The 25,017-nt window shown below is 47.5% G+C and overlaps 8 protein-coding genes across 8 annotated transcripts; 5 read left to right on the top strand and 3 right to left on the bottom strand.

Annotated features, from left to right (window-relative positions):
* Positions 1-3,908: 3,908 nt before the first annotated feature.
* EV420DRAFT_1621218 (P-loop containing nucleoside triphosphate hydrolase protein) lies at positions 3,909-5,116 on the top strand (the record flags this gene model as incomplete). Its single annotated transcript, XM_060475673.1, has 4 exons — positions 3,909-4,102; positions 4,150-4,677; positions 4,747-4,935; positions 4,993-5,116. The coding sequence occupies 4 exons, from the start codon at positions 3,909-3,911 to the stop codon at positions 5,114-5,116; spliced, it is 1,035 nt and encodes a 344-aa protein (XP_060329181.1).
* A 177-nt stretch (positions 5,117-5,293) lies between these two features.
* Positions 5,294-6,678, bottom strand: EV420DRAFT_555724 (Pre-rRNA-processing protein TSR2-domain-containing protein). Its single transcript, XM_060482557.1, has 2 exons — positions 5,681-6,678; positions 5,294-5,628 (listed from the first exon to the last, which is right to left on the bottom strand). Exon 1 carries the CDS (start codon positions 6,259-6,261, stop codon positions 5,701-5,703), a length of 561 nt encoding a protein of 186 aa, XP_060329180.1. The 5' UTR covers positions 6,262-6,678; the 3' UTR covers positions 5,294-5,628; positions 5,681-5,700.
* Positions 6,679-7,042: 364 nt separating this feature from the next.
* EV420DRAFT_1692313 (polysaccharide lyase family 1 protein) lies at positions 7,043-8,818 on the top strand (the record flags this gene model as incomplete). The annotated part of the gene is made up of 9 exons (XM_060479363.1): positions 7,043-7,093; positions 7,116-7,117; positions 7,278-7,378; positions 7,431-7,499; positions 7,555-7,726; positions 7,776-7,969; positions 8,022-8,120; positions 8,175-8,230; positions 8,286-8,818. The coding sequence occupies 9 exons, from the start codon at positions 7,043-7,045 to the stop codon at positions 8,421-8,423; spliced, it is 882 nt and encodes a 293-aa protein (XP_060329179.1). The 3' UTR covers positions 8,424-8,818.
* Positions 8,819-9,164: 346 nt separating this feature from the next.
* On the bottom strand, positions 9,165-9,893 carry EV420DRAFT_1552646 (uncharacterized protein; the record flags this gene model as incomplete). The annotated part of the gene is made up of 3 exons (XM_060473513.1): positions 9,165-9,256; positions 9,387-9,585; positions 9,694-9,893. 3 exons carry the CDS (start codon positions 9,891-9,893, stop codon positions 9,194-9,196), a joined length of 462 nt encoding a protein of 153 aa, XP_060329178.1. The 3' UTR covers positions 9,165-9,193.
* Positions 9,894-10,670: 777 nt separating this feature from the next.
* Positions 10,671-12,936, top strand: EV420DRAFT_1552638 (major facilitator superfamily domain-containing protein). The gene is made up of 9 exons (XM_060473512.1): positions 10,671-10,875; positions 10,932-10,941; positions 10,993-11,067; positions 11,115-11,383; positions 11,441-11,975; positions 12,025-12,045; positions 12,102-12,242; positions 12,291-12,500; positions 12,554-12,936. The coding sequence occupies exons 1-9, from the start codon at positions 10,768-10,770 to the stop codon at positions 12,853-12,855; spliced, it is 1,671 nt and encodes a 556-aa protein (XP_060329177.1). The 5' UTR covers positions 10,671-10,767; the 3' UTR covers positions 12,856-12,936.
* A 3,662-nt stretch (positions 12,937-16,598) lies between these two features.
* EV420DRAFT_1552627 (cytochrome P450) lies at positions 16,599-19,004 on the top strand. The gene is made up of 10 exons (XM_060473511.1): positions 16,599-16,962; positions 17,014-17,341; positions 17,390-17,538; positions 17,601-17,716; positions 17,770-17,901; positions 17,963-18,152; positions 18,200-18,281; positions 18,339-18,463; positions 18,523-18,658; positions 18,709-19,004. Exons 1-10 carry the CDS (start codon positions 16,767-16,769, stop codon positions 18,776-18,778), a joined length of 1,524 nt encoding a protein of 507 aa, XP_060329176.1. The 5' UTR covers positions 16,599-16,766; the 3' UTR covers positions 18,779-19,004.
* Positions 19,005-19,359: 355 nt separating this feature from the next.
* Positions 19,360-22,290, bottom strand: EV420DRAFT_555548 (P-loop containing nucleoside triphosphate hydrolase protein). The gene is made up of 12 exons (XM_060482556.1): positions 22,180-22,290; positions 21,719-22,113; positions 21,561-21,667; positions 21,443-21,507; positions 21,357-21,389; positions 21,095-21,304; positions 20,928-21,047; positions 20,745-20,866; positions 20,438-20,685; positions 19,854-20,381; positions 19,612-19,800; positions 19,360-19,559 (listed from the first exon to the last, which is right to left on the bottom strand). Exons 2-12 carry the CDS (start codon positions 21,968-21,970, stop codon positions 19,451-19,453), a joined length of 1,983 nt encoding a protein of 660 aa, XP_060329175.1. The 5' UTR covers positions 21,971-22,113; positions 22,180-22,290; the 3' UTR covers positions 19,360-19,450.
* A 1,511-nt stretch (positions 22,291-23,801) lies between these two features.
* EV420DRAFT_1644446 (uncharacterized protein) lies at positions 23,802-25,008 on the top strand (the record flags this gene model as incomplete). The annotated part of the gene is made up of 6 exons (XM_060477650.1): positions 23,802-23,968; positions 24,020-24,059; positions 24,106-24,254; positions 24,289-24,409; positions 24,469-24,673; positions 24,725-25,008. 6 exons carry the CDS (start codon positions 23,802-23,804, stop codon positions 25,006-25,008), a joined length of 966 nt encoding a protein of 321 aa, XP_060329174.1.
* Between the last annotated feature and the right edge of the window lie 9 nt (positions 25,009-25,017).

Raw genomic sequence — 25,017 nt, 5'->3', positions numbered from 1 at the left:
AACGACGTGGTAGTTGATGGTCAAGAAAGAAATGGCCTGATTTGCGGTCTCGGTCTCTTGAATTCGAACGACCATCAACGTCGCCTCGATATTTTCCATTTCCTCGTTCTGTAACAAATTTCGCTCTTGTATCGTCGAGGTTGCCTCGAGGCTTCCGGCCGAAGATTCCTGGGCGATACAAAGGCGATCATTTCCGACATCTCGCAAATATCCTTGGCACTGGATTAGTAGCCGGCTTGTGGCAGCCGACAATGAGGATGTTTGCGGTTGCCCACAACAGCGATAATAGAGTATCTGGAGACGATACGGACAGTGCTCACTGGTGAACACTGGAGACGGCATCCAAGAGGCTACAGGTGCGTCACCCCTTACCGTTACGAGGATCTTGTCGGAATTTTTCTTACTAGGACGGCGACAAGCGCAATACTGTATGCTCGCCGGTAACATGCCTGTAGCATTACTGTAGGTGTTGGTTCAAATTTCAATCCGAGAGTGTCACCGTGTCAGTGGAACATGTGTGCTCAACGGCCGCGATACTGGCGTCCAACTGGTTCAATCTTCAGTAATCTTCCAGTATAAGCACCGTTCATCATCTACATTGTTCCGCGAGGATAGTGAGCGCATATGCCTGTCTCTCAGAGTGCATATATGCGGCACCCAGGTAACCCTCGCTACTACTATCTCTCTTGAAGGGCGCAGGACCGTCTGCAAGACGTCACGGTAGCAGGAACGCCATTTTTCTCATCGCACTCGAACATAGGTGAAAAGAGAGGCTGCTTACCAGCTCTTAAAAGAAAGTACTTGCGGTCAGCATACTTTTCGTCTGAATTCACTAACACGCTTTTGACTGTCACCTTTCGGGTCCTGCAGACTACTGGGAATGCTATCTTCCGGAGGCACACCTCGCGGACGTTGGAGGTAAAGTACTTGCCATGTCATCTGGTCACATCCTCTGCTCAACGATCACTGAATCCAGCAAAGCTTTGGCGGTCGACGACCATGGTATTGGCGTACAATTTATTTTTTAGTGTCTTAGCCACACGTTGAAGCCTTGTGCGTCATTCCAATGAATACTCCTGGTTAAATGTTAGCATATATGCAGTGTCATCAGAAGCCTCATTATTGCATTGTCTGGCTATGGGCATTGCAAGATCCCTTATTTGAGTCAACACCGCCCATGCTGCTATAGCTTTTTTTCGCATCGCATAATTCATTTGCAATCGTCCCTGCCACCGGCCATCGATGAGCTATACAGCATCGTCAACTGACCAAATACAAGGTACTAGTGGCGCGCTTAGTTGATATTATCTACGAGTGATGTTGTTCTGCCTGTGTTCTAGACCCTGGCTTTCGCCATGAGCAGGATGCTCTCCCCACGATGATTTTATGAAGGCAGTAGTTTCCTCTCAATTTCCTTGAGTCTTCTCAAGGAGCCTTCCAGGTGATCAACGAGCCGTAGAATTTCGACGTGCTCAGCTCATGGAGAGCGGCACAGATAACGTGGGGAGGCCAAGCCCCGCACTACCGGGGATCGGTGTCAGCGGCAGACGGGTATGGAGTGTTCTTCTCACAACTCCAGCGTTGGGCGGAAGGCAAACAAGGCTCGCTCATACGTTCCTCTGTTGATGGCACTGGTCTCTCAAATACAGGCCGCTCTTCTTTATACTCGGTTTTCCCACCGTCTGATTGCCGGAGGTTGCGATGCCTGAGGTGACTGTTGGTGGCAGCGCTGGGCACGTTCGGGTTTCTAGCAGAAAATCCTTTTCTACTTCATCTCCGGGATGTGCTTGCTTGAGTTGGTACGTAGAAATTACGCCTGTAGTATGGGTGCGCTGTCAGCTAATAGAACCTTTATCTTATTTGACTCATGTCGGCAGGTATAGCCTTGTTTCTCTGTATCTGCATATATGGTACCCTTATAAAGGCCAGCGCCCATCATCAATATTCATCTCGTGGATGTGTACCACATGGTATGCATGCAATACCAACCATGGTTTGTCGAGAAGCGGGGCCAGGGTATGTGTATTCTGGGTTTGCTGGCTATTTTATCCATCCTGTGGTGGCACTTCACTGATCGACGGGAGCACAACTAGCATGCCGCCTTACGTTTTCTTTGAGTATCTCCTCATCCGTGAGACGGGTCACGGAATTTCTATTTTCTACTGTTAGGCGCCTGGTGTGAATACGATTACGGAGGCTCCTGAAGATGGCACTGTCTTTGTTGCCTAATGTTTTCAGCCATACAGCATCCAAGCTTGATGGATTTCCGCTTAGATACGGGAACTGATGGTTATCAGTTCTCGTACCATTAAGGCGTCAATTTGACGTGTACCTACTATCCCTCCTTCTTCCAGATCTGTCTGACAATTGGTAGCTCTGACGATTCCTACTCACTTCTATCCTTTGTTTCCCAGTATCTCAACACCCCTTGGACATGCCAATATTTTGGGATTTCTTGGGAGTATTCCCCAATCTACGCTTTCACCCCTGGGCGTTCAAAGACTGGGTGGAGTCATTTGCTTCTTCGCATCTTTCATCGATAATCAGAAGAAAGAAATCCCAGCCGGGTTCAGTTCAAGTGGAGTCGATACAATTGGGAGTCTGGAAGGTGCTTCTGGCAAAAAAATCTGTGAACCTCCTGGATATCCCGGGGTGGTGGGATAGAGTCGCCTCGTCATTTCCTTTTCTTAAACGCTTTGCTGTTGACATATATACTCTCGACCCATGGTTGTCGGTCTTATACGTCCTGACCACGCTTTGGTGGGGTGTAGAATCGGCTGTGTCTCTGTACCTGTCAAGTCACCTCTTGAAATCGGTAGGTCTTGCACCCACGTGCATATTAATCAATTCTTACATCAAAATCAGATTGAGGCTAGTTTACGCGACGAGAAGCCGAACACCAGCGCTATACTAAATGCGTTGCTGGCTCGGGTGGTCGCTCTCATTGCAGCTTCCACGGTGAGATGGGCAATGTAAGCCTGGAACTCAGTCCACTTGGATTAATGCTGTCTCACTGATGCGTTCTTGGCCTTCCAGTGAACAAATTGTGCCGCGCCTGAAATCCAAGATCGAGAATTATTTCAAGTTGTACTTGATGCAAGGCAAGGAACTGAGTTGTGTGGCGTGTTGGATTGCATCTCATGCAATGATTTAGCACGACTCCGTACTGATGTGCCCACCTCACAAGGTAAGTTTCTCTCTCCCACTATAAGAGTCATTTTCTCATGATCTCATTACTAGAGCCAGGGCTGAATGTTTCAGCACATTCAGTCTGGCGAAGCTTTTCTGGGATCGTGGATTTTGCCTCACAAGTGACAAGTGTGGCGGGTAAATTAGTTGTCATCGTCGAATCGTCTCGGTATTCTGGCTCGCCGTTTTTTGCTGCTATGTGCATTGCGAAGCCTTTGATCCTTAGCTTTTCCTCAACGCCCTTCTACATGACACGTACGCCTCTTCTCTCAAAGTGCCGACCAAAAATTAATTATTTCAGCGCGTGTTGTGTATACGGACAATGAACATCGTCAACGTATGCAATCGTTGCATAGCATGTCATCGTCAAAATACCGATCCGAAATTATCAGTGGAAATCTAGTGAACCACATCATTAGCGGTGAGAGCCTGTTCATCCTCCACATATATATGAAATGTCATGCATCCGTAGAATATAAGAAGGCTATGTCCTGTATCGAATATGCTTCTGATGAAGAGGCCTCAATGCAGTATTATAGACGATTGTCTGCATCTCCGAAGTATGACATCTTCTACCAACTTTTGGGTGACTTTCCTCTCGTGCGTTCTTCCCAAGAATTTGAAGTAGACATCACACTCAAATTACTGACACATAGGTATTCTTCTCAATAGCAGCAATCTTGAATCCCACAAGATTCTCGATATCGTCCATCGCCATAATGCAACAGACGTCGCAAGATTTGGAATGGTCCATTGATAGTATCATCCATAACATCACCAATTTCCATGAGCAGTGCCAGAATTTGCGGAGTATATATGAGGCTGGCGAGGTCAAAAACCTACTTTGTGATGGCTCTGTGAGTTACCCTCAGCCAAACGAAGAAAAGGCTAAAGGCATGTCCTTCGAAATCAGGTAACGTTTCATTAATGTTTTCTCCCCACAAAATTAAGTATACGCAGAAACTTGTCCTTTTCATACCCAGGCAGCCAAAGTATCAAACCAGCAATCTCGAACCTCTCTCTATCCATCAAACCAGGCCAGTTCGTCGTCATCGTCGGGGGCAATGGCAGCGGAAAGTCTACCATTCTTAAACTCCTCACACGCTTGTACGACCCCACATCTCCTCCAGAATCCATTATTGTCGATGGATTGCCTTTGTCGCATTACCGCATGTCCGACCTTCGCCAGGCCATGGCGACGCTGACACAGGACCACACCATCTTCCCACTGTCCCTCGGAGAAAATATTGGGCTGGGATGTGTCCAGCATGTATCAAATGGCTCAATGATTGACTGTGCGGCGGAATTGGGTGGCGCGAAGGATCTTCTCGAGAAACTGGAAAAGGGAAAAGACACGGTGTTAGCCTCTAGACACGAGGCGTATGGCCGTCATCTTCCTGACGAGGAGGATCATCCTTTACACATTCTTCTGAAACAGCTGCAGAAACCCATCGAAATTTCTGGAGGTGAAAAACAACGAATTGTTGCGTACGCTCTTGGTTTTTCTTCCGACGGTTGTTCTGTTGATTTGCAAACTTTTTTTCCTTATTCAAATAGATCTCGGACTTTCATGCGATTCGAGTCAGAAACTTTGAAATTTGTCGCGGTCGACGAACCTAGCTCTGCATTGGATCCTGAGGGTGAAGCACTGCTTTTCAGGAATCTTTTACAAGCTCGAGAGGGAAAGACGATGATCTTTGTTACACACCGGTTCGGGCATTTAACTAAGCACGCGGATCTCATTGTGTGAGCACTAAACTTGTTGGGTAGTGATTGAACGTCTGACGAAGCTGGCATTTATAGATGTATGAAAGACGGAACCATCGCTGAGGCTGGCACTCACACAAACCTGATGGAATTAGATGGAGAATACGCAAAGTTGTACAATATCCAGGCGTGCGCTTTTGTGGATACCCGAACCGAATAATTACCAAGCGCATAGCAGATGAATCCCCCAGAATATCTCCATAAACCCGAGAGACCGTTAGCCCAGTTATCGCAGGAGCGCAGCTACGTCTTGGCAAGTCAATTCTCCGTTCCGCCGACAGAAAGATTCTTGGCCAACCTGGCCAAGGAAGTCGGAAGGACGCATCAACCATTACAGAGGTGAGCGAGCCGAGGAAGGACGTCGGTATGCTCTACTTATATCCTTTGCTCGCAAATGTGGCGAGATGAGACCAATTCACATATCACCAAAACCATCTTTCATTCACAAAGAGAGTACGCTGTCAGGTGTAGTTGGGTCTGTAATAAACCAGGGACGAGCACCTGTTTGATATGTAGGTAAATCCCCAAGTTACGCAGTAGCAAACAAAAGGCGGCACGAATAAAGCACGCGAACCATTTCCGCCTTCTAAAAGTCTTCGCCAAGCAAAACTGCGATACAGCTTCGAAAATTTTCACATCCATATTCCCCTGGATACCCGGACATATTACGGCCTAGGGTAATGTTAATCCATCTGATCACCAGAGAGGAGAAAAAAATACTTGCCAATTATGCCAAGATTATGGCTATCTTCGTCCTTTCCCCTTCACAAGTGTGAATCCATCTTCGTCAATTTCAGGTTCCTCCTTTTGCCGATGGTTAAGCAATTGTGGCACGGGTTCATCATCTATTTCCTCTTCTTCGCCTGATTCGTCACTACCATCATCATCCTCCCACTCCTCATCATCCCCAGAAGTCTGTGGAACATCCATTTTCTTCCCCTTTAATTTCTCCGCGGCATCCTCAAACTTCCGCACTAATACATCCTGGCCGGCGTGACATTGCTCCCACAACTGCACGACATCTACAGCAACCGGCTCGGCGCTTCCGTCTTCTATTTGTGTTTCGAATTCATCTGCCATAACCTGAAGTAGAATTTCCTCTATGTATTGGTCGTCGGGAGGTGGGGATTGTTCCTCGAAGGCATCAACGATGACAGACGCCAGCCAAGTCCGTTTTTCGGGACCATTGGGTCCACCCCAATTTTCCTGGACGGCCAGACGTAATATTGGCCATACCACAAGGCGCGCGATTACCCCGCGAGCAAACAAGACAGACGTCAGAGGGGGGGCCTTTGTCGCGTTCATTTTGAGATGAAGTCCGAAAGCAGAAAATTTCAGTTGTTACTTGTTTGTCTATTCGATCGGCGGAAGCGTTCATTTCCTTTCTTGGACAGTCGTTTTCTGCTACCGAACGGAATTTCTCGGAGAAACGTGCTGCGAGGAGTCGTGTATGGTCGACGCATGTACTCCTTCAATATCTGCCAAGCAATTGCCAAGACCTGATACTGTGGGAAGGATGGTTAACATGCTCGGCGCCCAGCTTGATGATGACAACGCGCGGCAGTAGCAGTTTCAGCAGCGCCGGTCGTCAATATCTAGCATTTCGCTCTTTAATTCTGACTCAATGAAGCTGATATTATACATCTTGGTGCTTTTTCATCTACAACAACATAGACCACGGTCTAAAATCTAGTATCCGGTACGCTCTCCCATGTAACGGCGGTCCCGAATCTGTCATAACCACGAAATAAGCTTTTAGATCTATGTCATTGGGTGATTTCTCCGGTAAGGGCCCTCCGGATAAATTAACTGGAAAATCCAGTTCCCATCACCGAACATATTTCTCTTCGAAGCGTTCACGTTGAATTCTCCCTTGGTCCCTGACCTAGTACTCAGCGACTAGACTCGCAGGGCCTCCACTTAGCAACGCTGATGCGTACTGTATACCTCCGCTCACGGTATAAAAGAGCAGGTCCACTCGCTTTATGACTCCAACACCCTTTCCTCACTCACCTAGCTTTCTTTTGCACATTCTCTTTCCCTTCCAGTCACTTCCTTGCGCCAGTCGTTCTTGAGATCATTCATCATGAAGTGGTTATACTCTGCTGTTGCTCTCTTCTCTGTTCAGGTCGCTCTTGTACGTGGTTATCACATTTCAGAGGTTCAAAACTTGACGTCTCGCTGCTCTCCAGGCTGCCCCCAAGCTCAAAAAGCGCACCAGCACCTCTGAGGCTTGCTCTGTTGGATACTGTACCTTGAACGGCGGGTGTGTGCTCTCGTCGTCTTCATTGTACCGTGTCATTCTGACGCATCCTTTTTAGCACTAGCGGTGGTGGAAGCGCCACTGCTGTCACAGTGTCTACCCTCGACGATCTTATTTCTGCTGTGGACGGTGACGATTCCAAGGTTGTCATCATCGATGGTGCGTTCATCAATGTACATGACATGTGCACGGGCTGAAAGATGCGCCGCAGGTACCATTACAGGCAGTGAGGCCGTCGATGTCGGTTCGAACACGTCCATCCTCGGAGCTGATGGTGCCAGTATGTTCTTCCATTATCATTACAATGATGCACAACGTTACATTTTGCTCTATAGCCCTTAGCGGTGTTGGTCTTCGCGTCAAGGATGTTTCGAACGTTATCATCCGTAACCTCAAAATCGAGAAGGTTTTGGCTGATGCTGGTGATGCTATTGGTGTCCAGGCTGCTTCCCAGGTATGGATCGATCACAACGATCTCTCTAGCGACCAGGACCACGACAAGGACTAGTGAGCAGTCCTTTCGTCCCCATCTGCCATTTAGCTAACTGGTGCAAAGCTACGATGGTCTCTTGGACATCACTCACGGATGCTATGGCGTTACGGTCAGCAACAACTACCTCCACGACCACTGGAAAGCCTCCCTCGTCGGTCACTCTGACAACAATGGAGACGAAGATGCTGCCCTCCGAGTGACCTACTACGGTAACTTCTTCGAGAACCTAAACTCCCGCGGTCCCTCATTCCGTTTCGGTAAACTTTCATCTTGAATTTTCTTTTCGTGTTTCCTGATCCTTTCAAACAGGTGAGGGCCACATCTTCAACAACTACTACAGCAGCATGAACGACGGCATCAACACTCGTGATGGCGCGCAGCTCTTGGTGGAGAACAATGTCTTCGTTGGTAAGTAATTTTGTTTGAAACCATACATCAACTTCTTATCTTTCGTTTTCACAGACTCTGACAAGGCCCTCTATTCCACCGATGAAGGCTACGCTGTCGCTTCCGGAAACGTGTGTATCTCCTGAAGGCTTTATGATGACTTGACACTGATTCCATCCCCTTCAGGACTTCGGCGACTCTGAGAACACTGCTGAGACTGGCACCATCACCGCTTCAGACCTTGGCTACGACTACGACTTGGTTGACACTGACAGTGTTGCGTCGTCTGTCCAGTCCGAAGCTGGCCAGACATTGTCCTTCTAAGCATAGGTTTACCAGTGATGGTCTACCGAGGCTGGCGGGCTGGCCTTGATCATCACTATCTATCTTTCATCGTAGGTATTGCCAGCCCAAGCCACCTTATTTCTGCTACGGTAGTCTGGGTTATTATCATCACGTATTTTGCTGCATGTTCGAGCTGCTTATAAAATACATTTTTTGGGATTGTGAAACTAAGCCATGGACTTCTCCTATTATTCCTTCGACATTATCCTGAAAGCTTCGCAGAACCTTTCGCCTACTCCGGAACATTCATCCCTTCATTCAAACGATGGGAATTCGATTTAGGCTTCGGGGTTCTTGTTATTGATTTGAATTTCATCTTGAAAAACAAGAAGATTTGCAGTTACGGTGGTGTTCTGGCAGCAAAGCAAAACTGATACAGACATTCAGTTGTGACTCTGACTATCTCTCAGACATCATCATCATATCAAATCACTTATCCTGTGAGCGAGTAGTAGATGACGCCTATCGACTCCTCCAGTATCAGTATGATGCGGCTTGCCAGTCCCTCCAACTCTGGCCAGGAATCAGCAATCCATATGGGATGTAAGCGATTCAGCACTGACTGACCCGACAAATTGAACCACTAGTCGTGTTTACTTTATCTAGCAACAGTGTCTATGCCTCCTACAGTGACATGGTCGCATTTAGTCCGTTTCACCTGTGGTGGTGTTACCGGCGCCAGGTCCCAATAAGGAACGGCCGGGTCCACAGCCCTGACATGGCGAACCATGCGCTGTGGCTGCGAAGGCTCATACCGTTGTAATCACACTATTGAGTGCGTCTCGCGGAGTAGAGACTCTTCGCAGGGTACACTGATTGGAATGAAAAGTGATGGGGATGAGACAGAACATAGATAAAGCACAATCGAGCACGTAGAACCAGCTCATGAGACATGCGCATCAGTAATGACGGTGAAAGAACATGTGAACAAATGTGAAATACGTAACGGGAGAGTGAGACATGGTGCACGGACCATGGGGTGTATGGAAAGTTACAGGTCAGCAGCAATGAGAAGATATCGAGCACAATGGGAGCGTACGATTCATCCACCAAGGAACAAAGAGCCACAAACTGTAGGAACGAAACGCAAGCATCAGGTGAGCACAACAAACAAGGTCCGCTATTTCGCAGAACAGCGTGCCTGCAGCGATGCTCGAGCCTTAGCCCATGAAAACGATGAAACGGGAACCAAGAACGACGAAACAGGCAAGCTCCTTCGAAAAAGAGACTGCCTTTGCGAACGAAACACCGAGTACCACCAGACTGGTGAGATCCTTCGCGAAGGACACCACCAGCGGACAACAACCGAGTACCACTGCACAGGTGAGATCCTTCGGAAAGGACCCCATCTGCAGGACGTAACCACTGCACAGGCGAGATCCTTCGCAAAGGACTCCTCCTGTGGACGTAACCACCTGCACAGGTGAGATCCTTCGTAAAGGACTCCATCTGCGGACGTAACAACGGAGCACCGGTGCACAGGTGGGATGTTTCGCAAAGTAGGAATGAGGGAAGAGTTATGGCCTAAGAAGCAAGGAGCGGAATCCGGACGCGCGACGGCGGAGGCAAAGAAGCATCTGGAAAGCGGACAAACGTGTCCGTACCAACGTATCCAGCACCGATGCAGCAGATTTTCTTGACTTGGACGGGAGCCATGATGAGAGAAGGACGGAAACAAGTAGGTGCAGAGTACATCGATGCCCTGCATGTATGCGCCATAGGATGCAGCTTTGAAGCGGTTAACGACCAGAACAGGTTGTCGAGATATTCCTGCTTTGGGGAGGGTAGCCATCATCGCTTACAGAGGGGGAGTTCGCGTTCTCGGTGTTCGGAGACCGACGAGTAGTCAGAGAAGAGACAGTAGACTTGGTTGTGGTAAGTTTCAAATAATGCCTCCCCCTCCTCTTTGGCTGTGCAGTATATATTACATGTATACATACTTTTTGCTGTATGTCACTGCATTCTGTCCCCCCCAGCTTCAAGTTGCTGATGGCAGATGCAGCATGCCACCCTTGCTTGGGAAGGACTCGTGAGCTTGAGGAGTCAGGACTGGTACTTCCATCATGGTCGCTTTTTAGTAGATATTGTACTTGTCGGCAATCAAACGCTGAATCCAAAACGAAACACTTATCTCGCAATCATTTTCAAATTGGAAGGAACGCGACCTTCGGAACGTGAAACGCCAGCCGGATATTTGCCGTATGAATATCCGGGCCGGCGGGGAACAAAAATCTCTCCTTGCTGTGTCGCTCCCATGGCACCCTAATCTATCGCTGCGTTTCTCTTCATTTAGCGTGCATCTCTTCCAAGTATCAAAGCTACAATGTCCACCACACAAAATCCCGCTTCAATCCCAGGTCCTTTCGGCCTGCCCCGCATTACAACATTGTTGGCCTCATTACTCGTTGCCCTGGGAGCGGGAACGAATTATGTACGTGTCTTTTGATACTCGTCGTATACCAGGCTGACAGCATCTACTAATACCAGGTTTACTCAGGTAAATTTCTTCGAATAGCTGATGAAATGTCCTTATGTCTCGGATTTGTAGCCTACGCCCCACAGCTGGGACACAGACTAAATCTCAGTCATACAGAACTCAACCTTATTGCGCTTGGAGGAAATGGTATTTTTTCTTTCCCCCCTGCGTTTCCAGGCTTATTCGACCCTCAGTCGGTGTATACAGTACCGGACCGGTGTGGGGAAAGATAGTCGACAGTCGGGGTCCACGTATACTGATGGCTGCGTCCTTCACACTGCTCCTACTGGGATATTCTGGCATTCGACACGTCTATGACGCCGGATTAAAAGCTGACCAGTCCACCATCACCACGTTGGCACTTTGCATGCTCGCGCTATTCGGCTTCATGACGGGCGCGGGTGGGAACTCGGCCTTATCTGGGGCCGTCAATTCAACAGCAAAAACCTTCCCAGAGAGACTTGTACGTGTCAACTGGGATACTTTGATGTTACACACTCACTTTTCTTTATATCTGTAGCGCGCATCTACGACGGGAATAGTCTTATCGGGTTTCGGATTGTCTGCCTTCCTATTTTCCTCTATAGCCCACTTTGCTTTCCCAGGCGATACATCTTCTTTCCTGTTGGTTTTATCCCTGGGAACTGCTCTGCCTGAGGTGGTGGGTTACTTTTTCGTTCGGCCTATTCCATTGCCCGCATCAGAACAGCGACATGTTCCCGAGGGGGACGCGGAGGCTGCCCCTTACCACGAGAACAGCAGCCGAACGCACTTATTGGGCATAGAAGATGAGATCTCTGTCATTTTACATCATGCAAGCCCGACTACACCTGCAGAAGATTATATTCCTGGAGCAGCCGATGCTTTGGAACTTAGCCCTTCCAGGAGCATGTCTCCGTCTCAGATCAATACTCCCAGACATCGCTCGAGGAGCAGTGGGAGAAGTTTCAGCCTTGCCGGACGTAGTCTCCTGCACGAAAAGCCCCCCAACATCCATGGCCGGAAACTGTGGTGCACTCCGGAGTTTTGGCTCATGTGTTCAATCCTCTCACTCTGTAAGCACCTCTTTCACTTCAACAACATCCATTCAATACTTTTACGCAGTGAGCGGAACCGGAATTATGTGTATGTAATTATTCTGCTTTAGAAGTGAAATGAAACTGAGCGGCTTGCCTTTCTAGACATCAACAATGTCGGTTCGATGTCTCAAGCGCTTTTCGCTCACGATAACCCTACATATGACGAAAATGACGCTATTCCATGGCAAGCCGCCCAGGTTTCCGCTATCAGCGTCATGAACTGTCTCGGCCGCGTCATTATAGGTTGGTGCCGTGTGGTCCTCTCGAATAACAACTGACCAGCACGCGTAGGATTCATTTCCGATTTTGCGAAACACCACTATGAGATGTCCAGGTGTTACAACCTGGTGTTGGTGTCCTTCCTTGTTCTACTTTCGCAGATCCTAGCGTCTCAAATCGACGACGTACGCCACTTGTGGCAAGTCAGCACGTTACTCGGCCTTGCGTATGGATCTATTTTCGGGATTTACCCTACTCTCTGTATAGAGTGGTTTGGCATGCGTATGTGGTTTTCCTGATTTCCATGACTGCCACCGGCTAAGATCGCATGATAGCTCATTTCTCAGAGAACTGGGGTTACATATCATTAGCGCCTATGGCGGGTGGTAACCTCTTTTCGCTGGCGTTCGGTAATAATTTGGACGCGCATGCGCCCAAAGACACACAGTCGGAGCCTACGGCGTTGAGGGGAGAGCGGCAATGTTTGGAAGGGAAAGCGTGTTATGTGGACACGATTTATTTGACTATTGCTGGCTGCTTCTTGGCGTTAGGCTTGAGCGTGTATGCGTGCTGGAGGGACCGTCAAAAGCATACATACGAGCCGTTAGATTGGGATGATGACGATGAAGAAGATTGAAGGCTAAAATGTTTTAGGTATTCTTATAGACTGTACTGTACACCATGCGTAATGGAACATCGCGTCTTCGTTGTTTGAGTTACTGCTATTCTACATTGCAAAGTGTTGAAAGAATCGGGGACCCGGTAACTACCGCTACTAGGTGTCTTACTGCTCGTTATCTTCTGCAACGTTCCTTTGTCACTTCAGAGCAGGGATAAAAATTTCGGTAACAAGTCAGCACGAAAGAATTCGGGCGAAATTTACTCTTAGATTCATAGGTAAGGACTTGGTACTTCATATTCCAGTATATAGCGTGGTGGCTGATGTTCTTCAGGTAACTTCGCGCCAGCCAGGACATATCCCTGAACGCAGAGAAATAGAACATACTCTTCCAGATCCCCAGATAGGCAACTATAGAGAAACCGACGTAGATAGCAACATGAGTAAATGATAGGAATTCCATTACGTTGGATGCAGGCACGATTTGAACGTGTTAGAATTTCGCTAAGTAATGAGTAGTCAACCAACGCCGAAGATACAGGAAGGAGTCGAGAATGTATGCACCTTCATCCATCACAGTTTCTTCCGTGTCTCTCCGGCCATTCCCCATCGCATTGGACGGTGCCGCCCAATCCAACTTCCCCATTAGGATCATCCCTTCCAAGCGAGCCCGGAATGTCCCCCTAAGCTTTCTGAAGGCATGGGCTCTCGGTATTGTCGAATAATATAGGTATAGGGTCGGTGGTGACATCAGTAGGAGGACGCGATGACACGTGGCGTTCGGACTGGCGATGAAAGACAAATCCAATGATATTTGCACCTGCCACGATTATCAGGCGCGTTGCTCCAGAGGTTCCGTCCTCTACGAAGAGGAATTGTAATGAAAGTGAGCAAGTATTTTAGATAAATGCACCTATCAGGTATCACTTCGTCAAGGCCTGTCTCTCAGTCAATCCTTGATGGAAAATACTTAATGACATTGCATTACATGCCAATTTTGAGTCGATCGAGGGAGACTACTTGGCCAAGAAGGACAAAGATGACGACGACGGTCGTGCCACTTGTGACGTCACTTGTCGTGGTCAATCTTTAACACGTGACATTCTGCATCGCGCGACAACTTAAACTTTTTTTTTTCTTTGCGGCACGTATCTCCTGTTATACACACCCTCCAGTGGTAGCCCATCTACCTTTCCAGAGGTAGTTCAACATAGCAACATGAAGAGTCGGGGGATGATAACCCCGTAGGGAAACTCTGCGCGATAGTACCAAGAGGGGATAACGACCATCCTCCTGCCAACTCGTCAAATTAGGGGCTAAATTTGTCATGATTTTTACGCAAAATGCGCGTCATAGGTCAGACTCCTTCCCATTCTCCTTCGTGGGGGGTAAAAGCTGCCTCGCAGCTGGAGGATAATTGAACGCTTACATATTATCTTATCTTATCTCTCACGTGATGTTTTGATCTTTCTGAACCTTATTTTTTTTTACCCCCCACTACGGAGACTGGCAACAAACCGGGTGGCGCATTGGTCGTGTTTGGCTGCTCCCTCCAGCTTGCCCCCTTCCACAAGTCTGAAAGCCTCAGTTTGTTCCTCAATTTCACCTTGTTCGTGGCATGTGTTGCTCCTCGCTGTATGTGTAAATGAGATATCTGTATTACCAACGCTATAATATTTTATCTGCTACTCCCACCTACACTTGCACCCTACTCCATCCTCCATGGTCTTCTGAGTTCATTTATCTTCGCCTTTGCCTGCATAGCGCTTCGCCTGGACTTCTTCAGCCTTTTCAGGCATGATGTGACATATGCGGCTCATAAAGGCAGCCTTCGATGGGTGTTGAGCATTCAGCAGGGGGGCAAGCTGGAGGGAGCAGCCAAACACGACCAATGCGCCACCCGGTTTGTTGCCAGTCTCCGTAGTGGGGGGTAAAAAAAAATAAGGTTCAGAAAGATCAAAACATCACGTGAGAGATAAGATAAGATAATATGTAAGCATTCAATTATCCTCCAGCTGCGAGGCAGCTTTTACCCCCCACGAAGGAGAATGGGAAGGAGTCTGGTCATAGGTGGGCTCATGAACGAAAATACTCCACTGATAAGATATAATGTGGGGCTCTCTCACCAACTCTCTCACGGTGAGTCCGAGCCGCATACTTTCTGGGACTGATGTTTGTCAGCATGCTCAGTTTCAGCTTTTCACTGTCGTCGGCGTCCACTCTCGCTTGCATAACTGTAGTCTTTTGACTTCAGAAACACATTTCCTGCTAACATTGTTTATATTATTGGAGTCAGAAAGAATCGGGGACCTGGCGCTTGCGCCGCTACCGACATGTGGGACTCGACATTTATGTAATACCCACTAAACCTCCGGTTTTACCCCGAGGCCAGAACCAGACGGACAACCGCTCAACCACCTGGTCCCCCATCGCGACAACTTTAAGTTGAATGACCATCAAGCAGCGTCGATATAGTGTGTCACAATCCATGCTGACGCCTCCACCATGTGCGATACTGAATTTCAGCTCAGATGTACGGCAATCCAAGGTTTCGGTAGAGTCCTCCCTTGTTTGAACGAACGTCTCTTCTAAGAATAACAGCTGTTATTTTCACTATTACTACGTGTTGAACTGACTGGAACTTTTTGTTAGGGTTTCCTCTAGCTTCCGAACTACGGAAGAATCGGTAGCATTTGTCTTTCATAACATCAAGCCGAACACTGTGAATGGACACAGCATCGTCGGCACTACCTTATCACTTCTATGTTTAACTTCATAACCGATGGAGGCCGTCGTGATTGTGCGGATTGATAATGATCAGTATCTGTACTGACAATGTATCAGGATCTTCTTGCAATACCCGCTGAAATACTCATGAACTTGTCGTTCTTACGAGATGTCTCGCGAAAGGATCCTAGATATAGAGGCTATTTTGCGACCTTTGGAAACATCAAAGGGACTACACGCACCCACCTGACGCTCCGAGGTAGGGTGACAGAAGCCATTGATATACTCGGTGTGCCTGGCGCCAACAGAGTTCGGAGATGGAGAAGACCAGTGCTATTTCTAGAACCAGGCTGTTTCCTGATTCCCGCCCTTGTCCACCAATTTCAAGCATCGTCATTTGCTGAGACTCTCAGTTCAAGCTAGCATTACTCAGATGCTTTGACGACATCTCCATCTCTTCTTTTGTTCTGACATTTATTTCTATCGTCTCTATTGATCCCCTCTTTCGACACATGCATTTGGGGAGGTGCCGCCTGTCCCCGACAAGTACTTGTCTGTCTGTATCAGTGCGCGTTATGATTATTTTTCCCAAAGATTTTTAATGGCATAAGGCACTCGCGCTGCGGCTTCTTCGTCTCTCAAATCTCATTATTGACGTCCTGGCTGCGTCTAAATCAGGTGCAAAGATGACTACTTGTTTGGATTCCCCTATCAGGTCCGAGTCAGCTGTCGCAACTTTATCTGGAACTCTGCTTTACAGAGGTCAAATACTTTCTCCAGGCTGTGTTACTCCGTCTATTTTAGGTCTATAGCTTGAGTGCTAGCATCAATGTTGAATGTAATGCACCTTGTAGCGCTTCATGAGGTATTCAACAGCTCGCAGCACCAATACGCTGTATGGGAGAAATTTGAATCACGATGTCAAATTCCGGCTGTGCTCTTATTCATGAAGTGACGTACTAGGCTACTAGGCTACAAATGGGCGGTTCGAGTCAATTGCAGACAAAGTTTGGTCGTAATTTTGTCGAAGTCACCGCAAACGCTAAACCATGCCAACAACTTGAACCAAACAACCAAACATCTCAAAGTACCCGAGTCATTGACTTAAAATAAATCTAGAATCACTGTTCGTCGTATACTTATACTCACAGCTGTGTATGACCGTCACACGAGCGAGCCTCATCTCTTGAATCTTGTCCACCATGTTTGATCAGCTCACCGTCTGGTCTGAAGTTGCAGCCTTCACCGTCGTCTTGGCACTCTTGAGCGCACTTTTCCTGCGCAATCCAGGTTTGCCACTTCCTCCTGGACCTCCACCGAAACTACTGTCCGGAAATATCCACCAAATGCCGAGGACTGCCCCTTGGGCAACGTTCGCTGAATGGTCCAGACGATATGGTATGATTTTACTATATTCACAGACCCTCGCACATCCTAAGACCACAGTAGGGAGCGCAATAATTCATTACAGATTCTTCCGTCGACATTTCATCGTATTGAACACTGTCGAGGCTGTCTTAGCGCTTCTCGAACATCGTTCCAATATCTACTCGGATCGGCCCACGGTGTGGATGCTCAATGAGCTAGCAGGGCGTGGAATGGCCGTCTTCACTATTTCTTCACAACATCCCAATCACAAGAACTATCGACGGCTACTTCAATCTGGCCTCAACGCGAGAGCCGTCCAAGTCTATACAGGCATTTTGGAGAGGGAACTACGAATACTGCTAGACGGGCTTGTGAGTACACCCAATAACTTCTCGAAGCACTTTCGACGGTGAGAACAACTTCGTTTCTAAGCTCAGGAAATCTCACGCCTCTATAGGAACTCTGGGGCTATAGTATTAGACATCGCATATGGATGGCCCGTTACCAGTGAGGATGACTACTTTGTATCACTGATGGAGGAGGCGTTTGTTCTTCATAGACAGTTGGTTCAACCTGGTCGGTGGCTAGTCGAAGTATTCCCCTTCCGTACGCATAAATTCTCTATCTCATCACTCCATATTCATCCTATTTTTCCACCTTTGGCTCAGTGCGATTCGTTCCTCCTTGGATGCCAGGTGCGCATTTCAAGAGGTTCGCATTCTCACTTCGGGATCGTATGAAGGAAATTGATCAAGAGCCACATAAATGGGCAAAAGAGCATATGGTAAGGGTTTTCGGGGAGCTGAATAAGTGACTTGGGTTCAACGTACCTTTCAGGCTACTGGAACTGCCAAGGAATCGTTCACGTCCCAACTCCTTCAGCCGCAAGATGGGCACCATGTCGACGGGGAAGAGGAACGAATGATCAGCTGGTGCTCGTCTGCTTTATACGCTGGAGGAGCGGATACTGTACGCCTCTTTTAATTCTAATAATTCCGCTATGTTCACACTTAAGCTATCATTTCCACAGACAGTTTCGATCATGCTTTCTTTCGTCGCTCTAATGATGCAATATCCTGACGTACAGAAGGCCGCTCAAAATGAAATCGACACTGTGCTGGGTAACCAGCGTCTTCCTAATCTCGGTGACCAGTCCTCCCTCCCTTATGTCTCAGCCCTCTTCAAGGAGGTATTACGATATTCACCTGCGGCCCGACTTGGTAAGCGTCTAATATGGATTGACCACCTGCCTCTCATTGCAGACAAGGTCTTCCTCATCGTGTCATTGAAGAAGACACCTATGACGGGTATAGGATTCCCAAAGATAGTACAGTGATAGCTAATATCTGGTAAGCACCAAGGCATACGTTGACGTGGGATAATCCTCTTATTTGATGAATTAACAGGGCAATATGCCGCGACCCTTCGGTGTATCATGACCCAGATACCTTCAACCCGGATCGTTTCCTCTCTAGGCATGAGATGGATCCTCGTAAGCTTGCATTCGGGTTTGGCAGACGTGTATGTCCTGGTTAGTGCAGTTATCCTTCTAACATGTAATACACCTTGAGCTTACACGTGCATTTGAAGGTGCTGTGCTTGCCGAAGCATCATTGTTCCTCAACATGGCCAACATTCTTGCTTGCTTCGATATTCTCAAACCTCTGGATACTAAAACAGGCAAAGAATATGTCCCAGAAATTACTTACACCGTTGGCGTAACAAGGTGCGTATTGTCCATGTGATCTTCGTCTTTCTAATGTTGGCAAATGTCAGTCATCCTTCCCCCTTCAAATGCCAGATTGTTCCGCGACCCAAGGCCAGCGTTCATCTATACGATGTTTGATATATCAGAGCACTTCACGAAATTTTCTATCTGTGTTTAGGATCCAATCAGTTCAGTAGTGGAGATAACAGAGATTGATTCGCCAATAGGAAAATGAATTCAGGAACTTGGATGTAGCAGCCATAGAACGCGCCGGGTTACAAATACACAAAGATAAAGTCCTTGATCTACCGATGCGTGACTCTAACAGGATTGTGCCACTTCGTTGACCTGTTGGAACTCCGGCAATGGTGATATCTGTATCCCAATACAACTATGATTCGTTCGACGGTTTGTTCTTGATTTGAGATACGACGTTCTGCGTGAATGCTATCACTATGTATACCCATGGAACATGGACGCTTTCGCAGCTTTCCGCATTTCATAAAGCTTTAATTATTTTGTTTACTTGTAGTCCTGTTCGAGAACCCTGTTAACGCAAATACGAGTGAATTGCATGTGTTCCTGCATACGTTCAAACTTCTCTTTCGCTGTCGTTGAAGGCGGGGTAGTCCCATTTGGAAATATATACTTTTGTGTGTCCACAAATTTCCAATGCGCGATTTTTTTCTGCTCACTAACAAGGCCTTGCCACTCTATTGCAATTGAAGAGGCTATCCATTTTCTGAAATAATCGATGATTACAATCAGGCAACCACTACTTATATTTTAGTATTTATGACACCAATCGTGTCACACAAATGCGTTAGCTTGTATGTTGTACAGCTTGGCATATTCTCCATTCATTTCTACCAACTCCTTGTGATTTCCCGTCTCGACGATACTTCCGTCCTTCATACATCTAAATAACAGCTCATCGATCAGCCAGTTTCGCAAACAAGAAACAAACATACACGATAAGATCGGCGCGTTTTGCTATGTACCCAAACCGATGGGTAACGAATATCATTGTCTTTCCGTCTCGCGCATCGATGAGGTTGTCGAAAAGTGATGCTTCTCCCTCAGGATCCAAAGCTGAACTCGGCTCATCCACAGCAACAAACTTCACCTTTCCAGACGCAAAACGCATGAATGTTCGGGATCTACAGACAAAGTATATATCAGGGCAACAAGGAAAAATGCGAATAAGACCTACGCCACGATTCTCTGTTTCTCACCACCCGAGAGCTGGATGTTCTTAGTGAACCTTTTCAGCTCAACCTGTAGCGGATGCGCCTCGTTCTCTGGAACGTCGAACTCATATGCTTCATTCATCGCCGCTAGCATCGTGTCTTTCCCCTCTGTCAATTTGGCCAAACAGTGCGCTGCTCCACCGAGCTCAGCAGCACGGTCAATCATCTCCATGTCTCTCACATGCTGAACGTACCCTACACCAATGTTCTCACCAAGTGAAACAGGGAAGAGCGAGTGGTCTTGCGTCAGCATGGCTGTCGCCTCTCGAAGTTCAGACATTCGGTACTGGGATATTGGTATGCCATCTACAATGAGCGAGTCGGGACCCGACGATGGATCATAAAGGCGCGCGAGAAGCTTGATAATTGTGGATTTACCGCTGCCGTTAGCACCGACAATTACAACAAGCTGTCCGGCTTTGATGGAGAGGTTGATATTCGACAGGGCGGGTTTGGTGGATTGCGACCCGGGGTAGGAGAAGGACAGATCACTGAGTTCGGAGAGTATTTAGGTACGGCGCCGCTCTAACTGAAAAAAGGGGCTTACCGAAGCTCGAAGGACATTCCTTGTGACTTCTCCGAGGGGTAGGACAAGCTTCCATCTACGAGTTTATTACTGATCTTATCTGCTTCGTAAATCATCCTCAGCTGATCGCATTGCTTCCGAAAATGGGCTACGTCGCGCAGGATTCCCTGCAATGACTGTTCCAAGGTTTCAGACGACTGAATCAGGATGGCGATGGAGGATATAGAGAATTTCGATGGTTTCATGATAACTGCCACTGAGTAGTAAATCTAGAGGGTATGAGGTCAGTATGGTCTAACCCATTTCTGAAAAGGATGCGACATCATACCATAGGAACATCCCCCAGGACGGCTTCAAATATTCTCATCAAAGGGTCAGTGCGTCGAGAGTATTGGAGTTCAGTCCAGTCATCAGATGTGAGTCCTAACGATGACGTCGCCTTCTGATACTCTATGCGAAAGCAAGTGTTAATATCATGCCAGACAGGCGAAAATACGTAGGCCAGATGTACCTGTGATAATATAACTGACAAGGTCGCTTCCCAAGACTTCCGACCTATATGCATCGGAAGCCATCTGAACTAAACTTTTCATCCTCTGGAAGAACTTGTTATCCGTGTAACCGATGTGGGCTGAAAATTGTAAGTAATCAGATGAAGTCATCAACTCAAAAGCATACCTTGGTTGAACAGTGTTCTCGTACCAAAACCGTGATACAGAGGTTTTGCTATGCACAAAACCGCGAATAGCGGGGATTCGGTTGCGCGACAAGACTGCACGATGAGAGCCAGCTCGCTCCCCGTGGTGACTATTTGCTGAAGGAAACACACCACGTCTTCGAATGCTCTCCATGCGTGTTGTGCAGAGGCATTGGATTTACTTTTAGTTTCTACGGCGGAGTAAGATAGTTGTTATCGTATTATTGGCGATCACAAAAATACCTTGGGAGGTTGGAACGTCGATGCGCAAGCGAGCTAAAATAAAGACATCTGTGAGATGATGTAGACACTTTCTAGGCAGGACCTGCCTTGCATGAGGTGCAGCTCAAAATGTGTCGTAACACGAGTTCTCAAAAGTGGACGAATACCGTCACTGGACATTATTCAGTACGCCATCATACCAAGAAGAAACATCCGGAAGCATACTTTGCCCATGACAGGATTGCGGCCAGGACGACGCAACATAGACGCATTGCCACGGCACCCAGGATTGCAAAAGAATCCAAAGTCCCAGAAACGAGTCCCACCTCGATCTGATAATTGGGATGAGCCACGCAGAATATAGAGTATGGAATGATACGTACGATCCGCAAAAGACGAATGGAAAGGTAGAGCAAAACAGCAGATTCTACGCCCGACCATATTTTTTCCAAGATAAAGAGAATCGATAACGTCGGCTCTAAGGTATAAACGTCGATAGCGAGTCTTCGAAAGAGGGGAAACGCCAGCAATAGGTTGTTCCATCTGCTTCGATAATCCCAGCGCGCATTGTTCAACAGGACAACTTTCCATACGCCAAGCTCGACTGTGCGCGTTTCTGGCGCTGCAGTCTTCATCGTGGTAATGAGGATACAGCAGAGAACACAATTTGGGGTCCTTTTTAAGACCTCGAGGTTCTCATGGCAGTCGCCGTTGGGTTCTCGTATGGATCTACTTACGTGTTTGCTTATTCCCGCGGGTATTGTATATAAACTTGAAGCTGTATATTTCGTAGTCAGCCATCATGTCGCGTTTGTCACAGATGGAACCCATTCTTGCCACTCACTTCGTTTGAGAACGGCCCCGTGATTCTAACCATCCTTTTTATCGGAGTATAAATGACCCGAGGGCCTCGGAAGCACCTTTTAAGTGGTAATTTTTTGAAGTCTTCCACTCCGCGCTGATGACCTCGGGGTCGATAACAACATTGATAGTAATAAGCACCGCCGGTGATATCCTCGCCAGGAGAGGGTAAAAGAATAGACAGATTAGCCTATAAGCAAAATATTTGTGGGCCTTCAGTCACGCCGTCGCCTTGAGAGTAGAACCGAGAAAACGTGGGCGCTTGACATTATAAAGGCGGCGTCAGTATCCAGGTACTATTGCATCTAGAGGATGAACGGTGTCCTGTGGTAAGCGGCCAAGTAGCGGTAGCCTCGAGACTCAATAGGTCAAGACAGGACCCGTCATCCCAGAATATATCGGTGAGAGCACTGACAAAACCTTGAGCGACGGGTCTATTCCGGATTTCATCCGAATGAAATCGATAAGATCATACCGGTATTTGCGTCGTTCTTGATCCAGATAGGCACGCCGCCAGGTGAGCGCTGTAATCTTCCGTTCTGAGGATAAATCATTTAGGCTAAACGTTATCATCACAGCATACCTTTCTCCTCTTGGGTGTCAATTGATGTATAGCATAGAATAGTGCCGGTTCATTTTTAAGGTATGATAAGAAGTTCATTCTCGTTGTCCACAAACTCATTGGGTTAGTAAAAAAAAATGTAGATCATTGCCTTCATGGCTGGGATTAACAACAGCCGAGGAGAAGTAAATGGAGACTCACGAGATAGCACATTTATGTCGAGAAGAGGAACGTGGTCACGTTGCTGTAAGTGCATCTGCAACAGACGTGCAGCTAACCATTGATATTTCGAACGTAGACAGCAGAAGAAGCGCGTTTTAACCCATGGTGGATTCAATAAGACTTTAAAAAGTTTTTTTATTATCTATTCTGAAAGGCTTGTCAATAAAACAGTATGTATGCAAACCTTGGAAGTTTTACCAGTGAGGTTTCAAGTTCGAACTTGAAGGGTTCGAGAATTCAGTAGCGGCAGTTGCCAGGTCCCCGATTCTTTCCCTTTGTACGAAGAACCGGCAGCTGGTTCGCAAGCTTGTCGGCTTTGGAACAACGCGCCCATCAGCACTACATTAGAGTCCAATGAAACGAGACACGTTAAAGTGCTAGTGCAAAAGGATGAAGATCAAAAACTACACATTTCGTGGTTCAAGATGCACAGGCTTACCGATAAAAATAAATAGCTCAAGTAGGTCTGGGGGACATTTGACAAAGACGTATTCAAAGACTGAAGTAGAAATGCACGGAAATTCAGTCTAGAACCAATAGGAAGATATTGGGACGATGAAGTGATACACCGTAAGTACTTCGGAAAGAATCGGGAATCAAAAGATTGATGCCGCACCGGCAAACCACGTGAGAGGACGCGTGGCGGAGCTTCAATTGACAACGCCCTGTTTCTTTTTTGGGTTCTTCACCATCTACCACCACTTACCAACGAGCCTCCCATTTCCTCATCATGCCTCTGCTTGCGCCATCATTTTCTCCTTCGAATCCCGATTTATCTGTACCTGTATCTGTACCTGCGTCTACTCCGCGACCGATAACAAATGCCCGCGGTGAAAACAGTCGAAGAGAGTGGCAAAGACACTGTCGTTGAAGAAAGCAAAATCCCATCGGTACAACTCGACATGGACTCAATAACGGATACTATTGCTGCAAGTATGGCCTGCAGTCTACTAGGCCATGTCCTTTTCCTGAAGAACCAGGTTCCTTTGTAAGTTGAGGGTGCTTGTAGAATCGATCGGTGACTGAAGGATGTTATAAGGCCTGTTCCGCAGCTGGCTCGGATAGCGATCACAGGAAATGTACGCAGCTTCTTTATGAATATGTCTTGAACTTACGGAATGCTAGGCCAACGCCCGCACCACGAAATTGCGGTCAGAGTTACTGGATTCTTTCGACACGTTGCTGTCGCATTTAGGGACGACGTTCACCGCCTTATCTACTGCTTTTGCTCGATGTTTCCCTCAGGAGCAACGATCTGAAAGCTATACATACAAGTAGAGCTTACATGGCGAATCTGATAGGACCTAGCATCGGGACCTGCAAAGTCAAAGGTCATGTTGGTAGTGGATGGTTTGGAGGCAAAGGTGTGGGGGACAGAGAGATGATTTACGTATTCGGAGGACTGAAGGTGGAACCAGTGAGAGCGATGGTACGATGAATGCGATAATGATGACGATCAAGAAAGCCAGAACAGTGACGACGATGCAGAGGGACCCGTCCGACTCGGACGAGAGTGACGCGGACGACTCAGATGAAGCAGAGTCAGACGACGACGAGAACGACCGGGCATCTTCGCCACCACCACCATCCGCCTTCGCCGAAGAGCAACGTATCCTTCGGACTGCCGACAGACTACTCTCGCGAGCGCTCGTATCGGCAGACTGCGATGGAGACGGATTGGCATCTGAGATAAGTAAGTCATTCCCTACGTTCTATCTGTTTTCATTTACGAAGACCACTGTAGGTCCTACGCAGACACATATATTGATTCGCGCCCCAAGACGATTTGTTCATCCCTCGTGGATACCTCGACAGAATGTCACGGCCTCTATGGATAACTTTCTGGAACAGTTTCTCGGGGCCGCAGGGCATGGACCGAGGACCAGCAAGAAAAAGACGAAGATCGAGGGTTTGTGGGTCGCGTGTCAAAAGCCGAGCACGGATCTGGGAACAGACGTGAAGAATGAGGAAGATGAGATGATATGGTGGAGTTGGGACGGTAAGCTTGTAGGCTTTTCTGGCTGGTAATGGTGTATA

The sequence above is a fragment of the Desarmillaria tabescens genome (genome assembly GCF_030435595.1).
Source record: "Desarmillaria tabescens strain CCBAS 213 chromosome Unknown EV420scaffold_24, whole genome shotgun sequence".
NCBI lineage: Eukaryota > Fungi > Basidiomycota > Agaricomycetes > Agaricales > Physalacriaceae > Desarmillaria > Desarmillaria tabescens.
Note: the sequence above shows the minus strand (reverse complement) of the source record. Positions and strands in the feature narration are given on the sequence as shown.

Coding starts and splice junctions, on each gene's coding strand:
- EV420DRAFT_1552627 (XM_060473511.1), top strand. CDS start 16,767: ATGTTTGATCAGCTCACCGTCTGGTCTGAAGTTGCAGCCTTCACCGTC. Junction 16,963..17,013: donor TGAATGGTCCAGACGATATG/GTATGATTTTAC, acceptor AGACCACAGTAG/GGAGCGCAATAATTCATTAC. Junction 17,539..17,600: donor AGTCGAAGTATTCCCCTTCC/GTACGCATAAAT, acceptor CCTTTGGCTCAG/TGCGATTCGTTCCTCCTTGG.
- EV420DRAFT_555724 (XM_060482557.1), bottom strand. CDS start 6,261: ATGAACGCGACAAAGGCCCCCCCTCTGACGTCTGTCTTGTTTGCTCGC.
- EV420DRAFT_555548 (XM_060482556.1), bottom strand. CDS start 21,970: ATGAAGACTGCAGCGCCAGAAACGCGCACAGTCGAGCTTGGCGTATGG. Junction 21,048..21,094: donor GAGAACACTGTTCAACCAAG/GTATGCTTTTGA, acceptor TACAATTTTCAG/CCCACATCGGTTACACGGAT. Junction 20,867..20,927: donor TGTCAGTTATATTATCACAG/GTACATCTGGCC, acceptor GCTTTCGCATAG/AGTATCAGAAGGCGACGTCA.
- EV420DRAFT_1552638 (XM_060473512.1), top strand. CDS start 10,768: ATGTCCACCACACAAAATCCCGCTTCAATCCCAGGTCCTTTCGGCCTG. Junction 11,068..11,114: donor TATTGCGCTTGGAGGAAATG/GTATTTTTTCTT, acceptor TTCGACCCTCAG/TCGGTGTATACAGTACCGGA. Junction 11,384..11,440: donor AAACCTTCCCAGAGAGACTT/GTACGTGTCAAC, acceptor TTATATCTGTAG/CGCGCATCTACGACGGGAAT.